The 15,188-nt window shown below is 46.9% G+C and overlaps 1 protein-coding gene across 1 annotated transcript in view; it reads right to left on the bottom strand.

The window, feature by feature from the left end:
- Flvcr2 (feline leukemia virus subgroup C cellular receptor family, member 2) overlaps window positions 1-9,359 on the bottom strand; it is a 49,570-nt gene extending 40,211 nt beyond the window's left edge. Inside the window, exon 1 of the mRNA XM_013017067.1 lies at window positions 8,333-9,359. Coding sequence (XP_012872521.1) covers window positions 8,333-9,043 — 711 coding nt within the window. The 5' untranslated portion in view covers window positions 9,044-9,359. The remainder of the gene's footprint in view (window positions 1-8,332) is intronic.
- Window positions 9,360-15,188: the final 5,829 nt, after the last annotated feature.

Raw genomic sequence — 15,188 nt, forward strand, 5'->3', positions numbered from 1 at the left:
CACCATTCTACTTTCCAATCTCTATGAACTTGACTACTATTATAGTTGGTATATAATTTTAAAAAAATATTGCTTGGTCTTTGTCCCAGTTCCTGACACAGAGCTCCAAAAAAAATCTCTGGAATTTCTGGAATGATAGGAATATCTTTTATTCTTAACCCTTTTCCAAGAGACCTGACTTTACACTAATGAGGCCACAGGTTAGGGCCCCAAGATAGACTCAGAATGGGACAATTACCTTTACTAAAGAAAGATTGATTAAAAAGTAGGAGCCAGACATCTGTGGCTCATGCCTGCAATACTAGCTACTCAGGAGGCTGAGTTCTGAGGATTGTGGTTCAAAGCCAGTCTGAGCAGGAAACTCCATGAGACTCTTCTCTCCAATTAACCACCAGAAAACCAGAAGTGGCACTGTGGCTCAAGTGGCAGAGCGCTCACCTTGAGCTGAAGAGCTCAGGGATAGCACTGAGGCCCAGAGTTCAAGCTCCATGACTGACAAAAAACAAAAACAAAAACAAAAATAAAGTGGGAACTAGCAAGATAGAAAATAGAACATTGCCGGGCGCTGGTGGCTCACGCCTGTAATCCTAGCTACTCAGGAGGCTGAGATCTGAGGATCGCGGTTCAAAGCCAGCCCAGGCAGCAGAGACCATGAGACTCCTATCTCCAACAAACCACCAGAAAACCAGAAGTGGCGCTGTTGCTCAAGTGGTAGAGTGCTCGCCTTGAGCTGAAGAGCTGAGGGACAGCGCCCAGGCCCAGAGTTCAGGCCCCACGACCGACCAAAAAAAAGAAAATAGAACATTGCCAGTGTCTATCACTTGTGATCCTAACTACTCAGGAGACTGAGATATGAGGATTATGGTTCAAAGCCAGAAGTAGAGCTGTGGATAAAGTGGTGGAGGGCCAGCCTTGAGCAAAAGAAGCTTAGGGAGAGCATCCAAATCCTGAGTTCAAGCCCCAGAACTGGCATACAAAAAGGAAGGGAGGAAGGGAGGGAGGAAGGAAGGAAGGAAAGAAGGGAGGAAGGGAGGAAAGAAAGAAGGAATGGAGGGAGGGAGGGAGGGAAGGAAATTAACTAAAATATTGAGTCTCTGCTTCAGGATGGAGGAATACATGGAGAGGCTGAGAGGGCAGCATGCTAGGATGGGACATGGAAATTCCACATACAGCCTCTCCCTCTACCTAAGCCCATCAAACATTTCCAATTGGCTGTTTCCAAATTGTGTCCTTATAATAAAGTGGCAAATGTAAATCAAATATTTTCCTGAGTTCTGTTAGCTTCAGCAGAAAATTGAAACTTTGGGGGGAGCAGGGGTCCTTGGAGGTGTATCCCTGGGCCTTGCAAAGTCTGAAATGGGAGCAGTCTTTTTGTTGTTGTTGTGGGGTTTGAACTCTCGGCCTGGGCGCTGTCCCTCAGCTCTTCAGCTCAAGGCTAGCACTCTATCACTTGAGCCACAGTGCCACTTACGGTTTTCTGCCGGTTTATTGGAGATAAGAGTTCCACAGCTTTTCCTGCCTGGGCTGTCTTTGAACCGTGATCCTAAGATCTCAGCCTCCTGAGTAGCTAGGATTACAGGCGTGAGCCACCAACACCTGGTGGGAGCAGTCTTCTAAGACTGAGTCACCTGTGGAGTGTGCCACAGGCACACTGAGGCAGTTTGCCTCAGAATAAAACTATAGAATATCAAGTTATGAATTTCCAGCTCCACTTGTTTTATCTCCAATTACTTGAGCAATAGAATCCTATTAGTGTTGATACATAATACCTCTGGTATATGGGTCACATTGGTGATGGTTGCCTGAGTTGTTTTTAGGGCTTGATAATAGCTCAAGCCAGTTGAAAACACTGTCTAGAGCCTGGACATGTGACAGGATGAACTGTTCACATTAGAGAGCACAATAATGCGGCTATCATCTGAACAGGCATCTAGTAAAGAGCCATGAAGCCGGATCACACATGCACCAACTATGGAACACTTCATTTTCTCTTTCCTCCAATCGCTTTCCCCCAAGTATTCGATCAGCATGCTTCTTTATCCTATTTATGACTGTCTTCAAGGAGGTAGACATGAGTCTTTTGGCTTTGCCTCCCCACATTCAGGCACCTGGTTGGTTCTTTCTCCTTAGCAGCTCCTTTCGTGACTGGCCACACCATGATAGTCCAAACAGCCTCAGTTGGGAAACAGATACATGATTTGTAACTATTCAGCCTATGGGCTGCCTTCTCAGTAGATTATGTTCTTTCATGCACAAAAATGTTACATTTCAAAGGATTCCAATTTATCTAACTTTTTTCTTTTGATATCTGCTTTTTGGTTATCATATCCAAGAAACCATTACCAAATTCAATATCGTAGTTTCTGCCCCTTTTAAGCATTTATGGCTTTAGCTTTTATGTGTTTGTCTCTGATCTATGTGAATGAATATTGGTATATGGTATACAGGTATAATTTCATGCTTTTGTTTTGTTTTGTTTTTGTTTCCTGGGGCTTGTCCCTTAGCCTTTTCTTTTTTTCCTTTTTCTTTCTTCTTCTTTTTTTGTCTGTTGTAGGGCTTGCACTCTGGGCCTGGGCACTGTCCGTAAGGCTCTTTGTGCTCAAAGCTAGTGCTCTACCACTTGAGCCACAGAGCCACTTCTGACTTTTTGGAGGTCAACTGAAGACAAGAGTTTCAATGGGCTTTCCTGTCCCAACTGACTTTGAACTGTAATCCTTGAATCTCAGCCTCCTGAGTAGCTAGGATTACAGGCCTGAGCCACCAGTGCCTTGCTAGTTTAAGGATTTTTTAAAACCTCTTTGATTTATTTCAGTATATTTTTTTACCCTATTGCAAAGGGGATTGTTCTCTTAATTTCCCTGTTGGCCTATTTGTTGTAGTGAATAAAATACTATTGTGTTAAATCAGGTTACAATGTTTCCGTCTTTCTACTCTTTACAGTTTGCAGAAGGGAACTAGCTAGAGACTTGAGAGGCAGAGTATGGGAGAGAGAGTGGAGCCGGGCAAGTAAAAAGCCACCACATTTCCTACCATCTTTAATGTGGACTTTTCTTGGTTGAGTGTGTATGATTGCTACAAATATCTGATTTCCAAAGGTCAGATAAGGAAGTTCTTTTAGCTTGTTCCTCCTTGTTTGTTTAATGTCTCCATGGGGAAGCAAGAGCCTAGAGTTTCCTCAACTGCCATCTTGCTGACGTTACTCTCCAGGGACTGAATCTTACACTTCCAGTGGCCCCTCTTTAAGGAGTTGGTTGTGGAGCAAGAGTGGTTAGCGCTGGAAGGGAACAGCACAGGCTGCTCTATATACAGTGGGAATAGATATAGACTTGATTCCATAGTAACAGATACTACAGCAATGTGTGATGAGGCATAAAAGCCAAGATGGAGTCAGACAGGCCCAAACTGGGCCCGTGTATCAGGAAGTGCCAAAGAAACCTAAAGGTGAGCATCTACAATGGTTAGACTTCATATCCCATCAGAGCTGTCCCCCACATCCTGGGCCTTAATTATAATTTCAGCACCTTAAAGGAGTCAGACTTATGAGCCCTGCTCTGTAGCCAGCCTGTGTCTACAATCTGAGGGAAGAGTGGCCCAAGCTCCTCCTGATTTCATTTGGACACCAGACAAAGCAAACATATAATAAATGAGCCCATATAAAAACATGGCTCCATACACAGAAGTCTTCTCCACACCTGCTAATGCTCTGTCCCATGGCTTCAAGACAATGTGCATAACACTTAGCCTCAACTGGGAGCCAGTTAAAATTATAGAAGCTTGGGTCCTTGCAGATCCAGATATTTATCTTTCCACCCAGCCTTGTGGCAAGACAAATTCACATTTGCTGAACATGGCACTAATCTCTTCCCAGAGTTGCTCACCCCATACCTATGCTGAAGAACTCCCAAGGCAAGAAAAAGTAGAAATGGAATTCATTTCCACATTCCTCTCCCCAAAGTCTCAAACTGGTAATTTTGTCTGACCCATGGTTTCAAGACACAGAATATAAACTTAACAAAAATACAAGTTAGTTTCTAGCATTTAGAAAACAGATTATACAAGCCAGACATAGGAGGACAAGGTCATGTGATTCCACTTAGATGAGACACCTACAAAAAGCAAATGTAAGCCAGGCGCTGGTGGCTCAAGCCTGTAATTCTAGCTACTCAGGAGGCTGAGATCTGAGGATCATGGCTCAAAGCCAGCCTGGTCAGGAAAGTCCATGAGCTCCTTCTCTCCAATTAACCACCCCAAACCAGAAGTAGAACTGTGGTAGAGTGCTAGCAAAAGAGCTCAGGGACAGTGCTGAGGCCCTGAGTTCAAGCCCACAACTGATAAAAAAAAAAAAAAAAAGCAAATGTGTTAGGGCAGAATGTGAAGAGAGATTCTCAGGGGGAGGGTACAGAAGAGGGGAGTTGCTTAGGTCTCTGTTGGGGCTGATGAAAATGCTTTGGTAAAGACAGTGATGATAGTCATAGGACATTACAAATATATTTAATGCCATTGAATCTCACTCTTATGAATAGCTAAAATGATAAATATTATATAAATTTCAATATGATTTTAAAATTGTGGTTTCTCGAAAGACAGACAGAAAAAAACAAAAAGAAAGAAAGAAAGAAAGAAAGGAGGAAGGAAAGAAAGAAAGGAGGAAGGAAAAGGAAGGAAGGAAGATCTAAAACCAATGAGTCATGCCTTGTTATATCAACAGTTGGGGGCAACTGAGACACTACTGTGCTCTCCAAGACACCTTTATCAGGCCTGCCTCACTTATTCATAAGCGTGCATTTGGGAGGCCCTAGATATCCCTTGCTTTCTTTCAGTCCCCACTAGCCAGGTTCTGCTCTTGGAGCCTTTGCCTATTTCACCTGTCTTCCAATTAATGATAGAAGGCCAGAAAGCAGTCAAGTCAGCAAGCTCTTCTCATACCATTACAACGGCAATCAAAGCCTATGAACTACATTGCTTGCTTTCGCCTCCTCAAACTTCCCTCAGGTGACCCTGATAGGCCTCTGGTACCAGAAGATCCAAGAATGATGGTGTGGGCTTCACACTTAAGTGACCACATGTTTGGATCAAGAGTAAGCTGACCACCTGCCTGGTTCCTGAATCAATCGCCGATTCTCTCAGCCAAGCTGGGTGGCTCTGCATGACCAGCCAGTCCAGCCAGACAGCCTTCTCAAGGCTGGAGCCACTTTCCTGGAACCTTCTGGAGCCTATTTCCCCTTCTGGATCATCATTACTGTTCTAGATCCGCCTACTTACTCCGGGAAAGGAAATGCTTTCCCAGAAAGGCATAGCAGGTAACAAACTTTCAAGGAGTCAGTAATGCAAGACATGTAAAGGACTAGGCTCTTAGCTCATTGGTAAGAGCACTTTACCTAGCTTGCACGATACGAATCTTAATAGGACTTTTTTGGTCTCTCTTCTTTTTTTTTTTTTCCCTTTTCTTTTTGAGACAAGGTCTCCCTAGGCAGCCCATGCTGGCCTCCAACTCCAGGTCTTTATGTCTCATCTCACTGAATGCTGAGACTATGGGTGTGTACCACTACACCCAGCTGAAGCATCTGTTTTGATTCTTACCTCAAGAAACGGACAGAGAAGGTAAAATGGTATTATACTGACAACATGTTGAAGAAATAGTCTGGATATATTAGGTTAAAGAACATGTTAGTAAAACTAATTTCCTTTGTTCTTTATTACTTTTCTACATTTACTAAGAAAATTTACTTACCTATGTGCTTGAATATATGGCTAGTATTGTATTTCTATTGAACAGGACTATTCATTTACTTATTTATTTTTGTGTTGTACTCAAGGTTAAGCTGTCCTTTAGGGTTTTTTTTCTTTTTTTCTCAAGGCTGGCACTCTACCACTTGAGACACAACTCTACTTCTGGCTTTTTACTAGTTAGCTAGAGATAATACAGATGCTAAGTCTCATAGGTGTTAACTCTGCAAAAGTCAAAATGAAGTCTGCAGACAGAGACACATTATGCTGCAGAAAGACATCTGTTTAGTTTTGTGAAATCTTTTTAGGAAGCTGCAAAGCTCCAGATACTCTGTTAATATTTCTCCTCAATTGCAGTTATGCTTTACCTAGAGGCAGGTTGAAACTCACAGAGAAACAAACACATGGGGGCAATTGTTTTGCATAGGGTTGAACTTAGCACAGAGGATTAAGTCAGGAGGAGCAAACTAAATAGAAGTCTTCACAATGTAAATATACCTGGGGTGGGGTGTGGTGAAGGGAGAAGGGGCTCTAAGTATAAAAATTCTTAGCATTTCTTGACTTTGGGAAAAGGGGTGGAGTGAGAAATGAATAACTAATTCTATTAAATTTTAAAGACCTATCTAGTATTAAGTTTCTTTACAGGTGTGCAAGCCGAGATGTGGAAGCCTCTTTGTACTTCCTAACTGACAAATAAATATGACAAATAAATATTATCAGAATCTCCCACTTGAATGGTACCAGGCCAACTGAGAGCGCTTCCTCCAGCCTGCAAGTCTGCCTTCTGGTGGTCTGGGATTGTGTGACCTTGCAGAAGTGCTGTTCTGCTTCCAACCTCTGAAGATGAACAGTCCACCCGCCAGCCATCACCCCACCCCCAGCTTCAGAGTCCAACCCCATGTTTGTGCCACCTTAGAGAATAGAAAATTGAGAAATGTCATCCTCAATTCCAGAATGGTACTCACCATAATAGCCACTAGTTTCATCTCTAGCCCTTCAATCTATTCTTTGGAACATTCAAATTCCTGGGTACAAACCCTGTAAGGGATATTTTAGTGCACTCTGTGCTCAAGTCCACCCGTTTGCTTTCATTGACTGCATGCGCTATTCCCAAGTACAGAACTCCAGGCATGGGAAAACTTGAACTCAAGTTACCTTCCTGGTAGTAAAATTGAAAGGTTAGAGTATTTGAGGCAGTGACCATTTGTTGCTTGTTTCAGAGCAGAGCAACACGTGGTGCTAAACCACCTGGTTGTGTGCCTTTATAAGACCTGCAAATCCTTAGCTCGGGACTCTCCTCCTGGGCTCTGCTGTGTCGGAGTGTAGGACGAGGCCCGAGTTGCAGCCCATTTAAATAAAACAGCTGTAGAGTCTGACTCTTGGTGGTCTTCTTGGTGGGGGTCCTGCGACCTTGGCATAACAAAATCTAACAGAACCAAAACTTTCATTTTAGAAACGTTTTGGCAAGTTCCTGTCCCAAATGAACATTTCCTATATAAGAAGACATATTTTGGGAATGACATCAACAGGTACCAGAAAACAGGCCTATGAGAACTAAGCATTACTGGCCACCTGGTGAACATGTAGCCAAGATGTGCTTGGGAAAAAGTACAAGACAAAGGCAGTTGTTTTGCTCAAAAAGGAACCCAGAAGTACGTGCCTTGCCTTTGTGGAGAAGGCTAACTCACAACATGCCCAAGTGTCTGAATCAGAACCACTTTGAGACAAAAAGAATCGGGGTTCTACTTCCCAAAGAAGAAATGAGAGAAGCTGAGGGTGGGTGGCTCATGCCTATAATCCTAGCTACTCAGGAGACTAAGATCTGGGAATCCCACTTTGAAGCTAGCCCAGACCAAAAAGTTCCAAGTAACCACCAAAAAGCTGGAAGTGGGGATGTGGTTCAAATGGCAAAGTGACAGCCTGGAGCAAAAAAAAAGGCAAGCACAAAGTAAAAAGAAAAGAAGAGGAAAGAAAATGGATGGTTGTGAGCTTTAGATGTTAGGATTGTTCTTGGAAATTCAGAGTGAGATTTCTACTCCATCCCATTGCACTTAGCTTCAAACCCCAGAGAAGGCATTTGGCACAAAGTATTCTACTATCCAGGCTTCACCTGTGTATAAAAGAAATTGAGAATGGGGTCAAGCATCTTCAGGCCTGGCCCTGCAATTGTGTAGTAGAGGGCTATGGCACTAGAGGAAAGCTGGCTGGGTCTGCTAAAACCACCTGCCAAGTTCTGATGACATCAGAACAGTTTGAGGCCCAAGAACTCCAGACAAAAAAGAGCAGGAAGTCACAGGTGGAAACTGGTAGGTTGACACGGGTTCTGGAGGAACACTAATACCGCAGATCATGTTCTAGAAACGTTTCCTGCTAGGGGAGGAGAAACTATAGCTGAAAAGAAAAGGCTAACTGCCTTGGGTCCTTACTGACTTTACAATGTCACCAGCAGTCACAATCACCCAACCACACTGTCATACCTAGCTGCAAAGCCACCTAGAGTCATAAAGGTTTGTTGGCCAGAAACTCACAGCGTGTGCAACCTAACACATTCCCGCCGTGGCACCAGACCCCTTTAAATCCATCCCCAAACTCCCTCTTTGCCCACCTGATTGCCAAAGACAGCCAGGGAACAGGCTGTGGAAACTTCATTAGCCCCGAACCAGACGGAAGCGATGCGGGAGGGCATGCCCAGGATGAACACCTGGGCCACCGAGCAGATGACCTGGCCCAGGACGGTAACCGGGAAGAGGTGAGGCTGCAGGCTGCCCAGCTTCACCCAGGCCCCCAGGCAATTGAGAGCGGAGCCGAGGAGGGCGATGGTGCGGAGGCCGAACTTCTCCAGCATCCAGGTCACTGGCAGGAGCAGAGGGATGTAGGTCAGCATGTAGCACATGGACAGCCAGTCGATGGCAAAGGCGCTGACCCCGTAGAAGTTCCTGAAGATGTTATTGATGGAGCTGTACTCGATCCACTGAAAAGCGTTGCACATAGAGTAGCTGCTGAACAACAGGACCACGGCCCAACGGCGCGCGCTCAACTTGATCACGCTCAAGTTGTCCGGGCTGGAGAAGCAACTGGGCTGGGTGACAGCACTGGGTTGAGCCAAGGTACTGGGCAAGACCGAACTGCTGGGATGGACCGAGACGCTGGGGTGGATGGAGACGCTGGGGTGGATGGAGACGCTGGGGTGGATGGAGACGCTGGGATGGGCCGAGACGCTGGGATGGGGCGTGGAGGAGCTAAGGTTCTCTTGGAGCGAGGACAGGCGCGCGGAGTTCTCATCGCGCTCCTGCTCGGCGGGGCGTTCATTCACCATAACCACAGCCTCCCCGGAGCGGGGCGGCTCGCCGGCTCGCTCCCGCAGGCTTCCGGAGCCCCTTGGCTGGCCCTCGAGCTGAGGGAACCCTCGCCCAGGAGCGCAGCCCTCCGCGCCCCACGGGGAATCCGAGATCCACAGCCGGCGTCGGATGGGACTTGGCTGCGCTCACACCCAGACGCCAATCACTCGTCCACCCCGCGGCCACACCTGTCCCCAGATGCCGCAGCCCGCTTCCGGGCGTCCTTCGCCTTGGCCCCCTCCCGAGCCCCCCGAAAGACGTCCTCAGTCCTGGAAAAAGTTGTCTCCTCGGCACAGCTGCTCTGCCGGCTCCGAGCACTCCGGGGCAGGCTCGGGGCCTCGCCCCCTTGGGCGCACGTGACCGCCCCGCCCCCGGCCCGCCCCACTCCCCCCTTCCCTCCCCCCCCCAGTCCCGCCTGCCCTCCTCCCGCCCGGCCCGCCGGGCACAGCAGTTGTTTCGCCACAGTTTGTGTGGGGTGCATTCCTCCCCCACGCCCCGGGCGCCATGGAAACCGTCCGGTGAACCCCTACCTCCTGGTGCCGCCCCTGGAATTCATTTGCCTCCCCCCTACCTCCCAGTGACCCCCCTCACCAGCACCACCGGCCACTTAGGTCCCCTCCCCCCCCCCCGCAACCCTGCGCATTTCGGAGGTGAGAGTCTCCTCCCCGCCGGTCCGCGAACCCCGCGCGCCTGCCCCTAGTGCTCTGTGGAATCCAAGACGGTCCCCCGGCTGTCTCCCGCCTCCGCTGGGCTCCCAGCCCCCAGCCGAGCTTCAGGAAAGGGAGATGGGTGGATTTCTTCGTTGGGTAGGGGTGGGGGGGTTCAAGGGTGGCTGGGGTGGCGCGGAAAACTCTCTCTTGTGCCTGCGTCCCCGGAGCACGTGCTCTTATCTTGGAGATGTCCCATGTGAACTGAAGTAGGGCTATCTTTTCCGGACCGGGCCTCCTTCCAACACCGGGGGCCCCGGGGCGTGGGGTGAGGGGGCCTTCAGTCACACTGCGCGGCGCGGGGGACCGGGCAGGGGCGCCGGGCACGGGCTCTGGGCGTGGTCTCGGAAGGGATCTTTGTACCCACGTAGCCCTTGGCCGCCCCCTGCCGGTCCCAGTGCGCGCCAGCGGGTTAGACCCGTGACCCCCAGCAGCCCCAAAGCCAGGCCTGCAGGACAGGAGTTGTAAAGGGCACATTTTTTCCCCCCGAAGTTCAAATCTCCAGCTTGGCGACACTCAGGTCGCCCAAGTGTAGACCAGATACTCCATCTTTGTGCCTTGTCTTCAACTAGAAAATGGGGGTGATGAAACAGTAGTGCCTACCTCACAGTGAGATTGACTGACTGACTGACTGACTGACTGACTGAATGCATGCATGTAGGAAAGCCATTAGAAACTCCTAGGCAGATAGATAGTAAGCATCCTATCAAATTAGTCTAACAAAAAGCTAGCACTCGTTGCACTGTGCTTCACTATGCAATACCTCATTCGAACACCACAAGAATGTGGTCACTGTTAGGTTCAAAAAGAAAAAGAGGGTGAGAGAGAACGGACAGGAGATGGCTCAACACCAGCACAGGTTTATTGCTGGAAAATGGTAGCCTCCAGCCAAGGTTAGAGACGCACTCCTGCCTGATGGTCTGACCATTCACAGTGAGTCTGAATGCTAGGGTTGCATGGTGCAGTGGTCTGAAAGTAACTAGCGGTGGGATAAATGTTGCAACAAGGTTACAGCTGAGGTAGGGAGGAAGACCAGCCAGTGTATCTGCTCAAACTCCTAATTGTACTTTTTTTTTTTTTTGATCTGGCATCAGCCACTTGAGCTTATCTGGTTGGGGAGAGTGAAGTAGGAGTGTTAGTAAATCAAGGCACTGGGCCTTCAAGGACACCTGGCATTTGGATGTAACAGTTACTATTGCTTGCATGGTGAAGACGGTTCCTAGGATTTGATCCCAGGGCACACATTACCATCAAGCTAAGCCTCAGCCCTCTTGCCTCATTTGTGTGTGTGTGTGTGTGTGTGTGTGTGTGTGTGTGTGCTGTCTCTTAGCTCATTCACTCGATTAGTGCTGTAGTTTCACTTCCACCTTTTTGGGGGCCAAGAGTCTCATGGACTTTCCTGCCTGGACTAACTTTCAGCCTTCTGATGGCTAGGATTACAGGCGTGAGCAGGTGTTTTATAGATAAGCTTTTGGCTTGTTAGTTGGAAATGGAGTCTCACAGACTTTTCAAGTGTATCTCAAGGTCCCCGCTGGCCTGAATTCAGAGCCATAATTCTCATTCATCTGTAATCACTCTAGCTACAGCTCAGCTACTCAAGTTCAGTCTGTGGGCATCACCTGGGAGCTTGTTGGGAGGGAAGACCTGCCCCCCCCAGGCCCCACTTCAGAGCTTCTGAATTCAAGATTTCATAAGATTTGCAGGTGATTTGTTTGCACATTGTAGTTTAAGTGCAATTTGGTGCTTCCTTTCCCCCCTCTTCTGTAAACTTCCAGCCCAAAGTGACTAATGTAAAGCCCAGGGCAGTGATTAGCCTATGGGTCACACATTAGAATCACACACACACACACACACACACACACACACACACACACACACACACACACACCAGCTAAGGAAACTGAGGCTCAGAGAGGCAGGTGAGTTGCTCAGAGTCCCACCATGATAGTACTGCAGGTTTCTAGTCCTCATGGTTTCACCCAGGCCCTCTTCCAGAGCAGAGCTTTATTTAGTTTGGTGACAAATTCCAAGGGTTTAACTTGAGATTCCAGTAGTATTTGGTGTTGCTTTTGCAGTGGACAGACTCAGATGTGTTGTGAGCTTTGAATGCAGTCATTATTAGCTGTTGGATCTTGTGCAAGTTTCTTAATCTCTCTAGCAATCAAATGATGATCAAACATTTCTGATTCAAAGGATTGTTGTGAGTCAAGATTATTGTGCATGTTTTTGTTGTTGTTCTTGCTGTGGCTGGTGGTGGTATGGAGTTTGAACTCGGCCTTGCATGCTCAAGTTGCTCACCCAGCTGGTGTTCTACTACTTCATCCATGCCTCCAGTCCAGCTTTTTGCTTGTTAGTTGGAAATGGAGTCTCACAGACTTTTCATTCTGAGCTGGCTCTAAACTGCATTCCTCTAGAACCCAGCCTCCTGAGTATCTAGGTGTGAGCCACTGGAGGTCCACCAGCATCTATCTATCTATCTATCTATCTATCTATCTATCTATCTATCTATCTATCTATCTATCTATCTATCTATCTATCTATCGTCAGTCACAGGTCCTGAACTCGGGACCTGGGCGCTGTCCCTCAGCTCTTCAGCTCAAGGCTAGCACTCTACCACTTGAGCCACAGAGCCACTTCCAGCTTTTTCTGCTTATGTGGTGCTGAGAAATAGAACCCAGTGCCTCATGCATGCAAGGCAAGCACTCTAACACTGAGCCACCTGCCCAACCCCCTAATTGTTTTTAATAATAATGTTGATGCTACTCCAGCAGTTACTAGAGTATTTCTGACTCTGGGCTGATTCCCACCTGATAGGTGAAGGCTCTATAAATATCAGGTGGATGTTACATCAAATTTAATTGGGAGCTTGCCATGGGCTATGTCAATTAATATGTTCTATCTTATCTACCATATATCTCTAATACATCTTTTAAGGATTTCTTTCTGAAAGGGGCCTCTGGTTCTTGGTTCTATTCCCAACTACCTTCTCAAGGTTCTTGAGGGTATATCATGTGTTGGGCGGAAGCTTTCTGCAGAATGGTAGCAAAGTCTGCCCTCTGGTGGCCAGCAGTAGCCCCCCCCCGTCCCCCCCCCTCCCCGCAGTTAGATCAAAACTTGAAGTCAGAATTGTCACATCTACCAGCAAAATGGGCTTGTTGAGTGTGCCAGATGACTGAATTCTCAATGAATAATAATAAATAATAACAAAATAATAATAATAAATACCAAAGCTGGGCACTGGTGGCTCATGCCTGTAATCCTAGCTACTCAGGAGGCTGAGATTTGAGGATAGTGGTTTGAAGTCAGCCGGAGCAGGAAAAACTCATCTCTAATAAACTACTCAGAAAAAGTTGGACGTGGTACTGTGGTAGAGTGTTAGTAGTATTGAGCCAAAGAAGCTCGGGAACACACACACACACACACACACACACACACACACACACACAGCACAGCACATGTATTGTGAGCTTTGAATGGGGTCATTATTAGCTGTGGGATCTTAGGCAAGTTTCTTACTTGGACTTTGTAATGCCGCCCCTCAGATGTCACATGTGAAGACTACCAACTCATCAATATCTTGTCTCCCACCCTTCTCACAGCTGTCTAGGGACTTCTGGATCACTGTATATCTTGGAGCATTTAATGAGATAAACTACAGTACACAAGTCCTCAACCCTTGTCTACAGGCTCCAACTAAATTACACATTACCAGGAAGTTTCAGAAAATGAGACAAAGAGGCGATCTAACAGACCAGAGTGATTAAAAAAAAAACTAGTTCATAAAATGTTTTCAAAGAGAAGAAAAAATTCAGGTACAAACAAAATGTCATCAGCATTAACAAGCCTGGAACTGGAAGTCAGTGGAACAATGCCTTCTGAGGGAAAAGTATTTCCTATCTCAAATTCTATTCCAAGCTATACACACACACAAAAAAGGTGAGAAAGGAATCCAATCTTTTGAGTCATGTAGTTTTGGAAAAGGTATAGCCTTATCCTCTCTCTCAGGAAGCTGCTAAAGGATGTGCTCTACCAAAACAAGGGAGAAAACCTAGAAAGAGTAAGACCATACCATCTTGATCATATGGTCAAGGAATCAGAGATTCCAACACAAGAGGCAGGCAACAAGAAGTACCAAGCCAAAGAAAAATCCCAGGCGGCTAGACGGCCATGTGCCACAGGAAGCAGCCTGTTCAGCTTGAACAGACTTCAAATAAGATTTATTCAAAAAGATAGCACAGAGAGATTATGTTTGAAAATATTAAGAAGAATTGTACATAACTGGGACTGAATGAGAACTAGTGATTAGTACCATACATAGAGCTAAATAAAGAAGATAATATTAACTCTAGCAGAGCTATAAATAAAAAGGATAGAAGAAAATTCAGTGTACCATTCCAGAGGCTCATGGCCTTTCCTGCCTGGACTGGTTTTGAAACTTGTTTCTTAGATCTCAGCCCCCTGAGTAGCTAGGATTACAGGCATGGGTCACCAGCGCTCCCTTTTCATTTGGCAAAAACAAAACAACTTCCTGAATTTAAAAAAAAATGGAATAAAATTTAGTGGAGATTCAGCTATTTCACCAAGATCCATGGGGGACATCTAGTAGTGTGGTCAAGTCTGTCTTGGGCTTCACAATATCCCCCCAATTGCAGCCCTGACCCTCAGTGGGGCAGCGGGAGGGACGGGGGATGCCTTCTCAGCCAGGCCATATCCTCCAAAGTTGCACCAGGGGACACTAAAGAAAAGCTGGGTGTCTTGTCCGAGGCACTATTGCCCATGACATAGTCTTGTAGATTCCTGGGTCTTATCTCTTGCATTGATAACTCTCACCATCATTCACAGAAGGTGCCTAGGTCTGCTCTCCTGGAATCCTGTGGATGAATGGCAGTGCCATTCCCCAGCCATAAAAATCCAAAGCATCGCTGGTGGCTCACGCCTGTAATCCTAGCTACTCAGGAGGCTAAGATCTGAGGATCAAGGTTCAAAGCCAGCCCGGGCAGGAGAGACCGTGAGACTCCTATCTCCAATAAACCACCAGAAAACCGGAAGTGGCGCTGTAGCTCAAGTGGTAGAGCGCTCGCCTTGAGCTGAAGAGCTGAGGGACAGCGCCCAGGCCCAGAGTTCAAGCCCCACCGCCGACCAAAAAAAAAAAAAAAATCCAAAGCGTGAGTACCACCCAGAACCTTCCCTCTGGTCATTCCTAATGTCCACTGAATGTAGATCTCCTTACCGTGCTCCTCCTTCACCATCCAGTGCCGTCATCTTGGTTCACATTCTGGTAGCTTCTTTCAGCCATGGTCCGGCTACCTCATCATCACTGCTCTAGCTCTCTCTAGTTCAGGCCACATAGCAGTGTTTTCCAGGTCTCTGCAGGTCACTCCCCAGCATTGAGCCCTACCTGCAGTGGCTTTCAGTG

Source organism: Dipodomys ordii, unplaced genomic scaffold, assembly GCF_000151885.1.
Source record: "Dipodomys ordii isolate 6190 unplaced genomic scaffold, Dord_2.0 Scaffold2, whole genome shotgun sequence".
NCBI lineage: Eukaryota > Metazoa > Chordata > Mammalia > Rodentia > Heteromyidae > Dipodomys > Dipodomys ordii.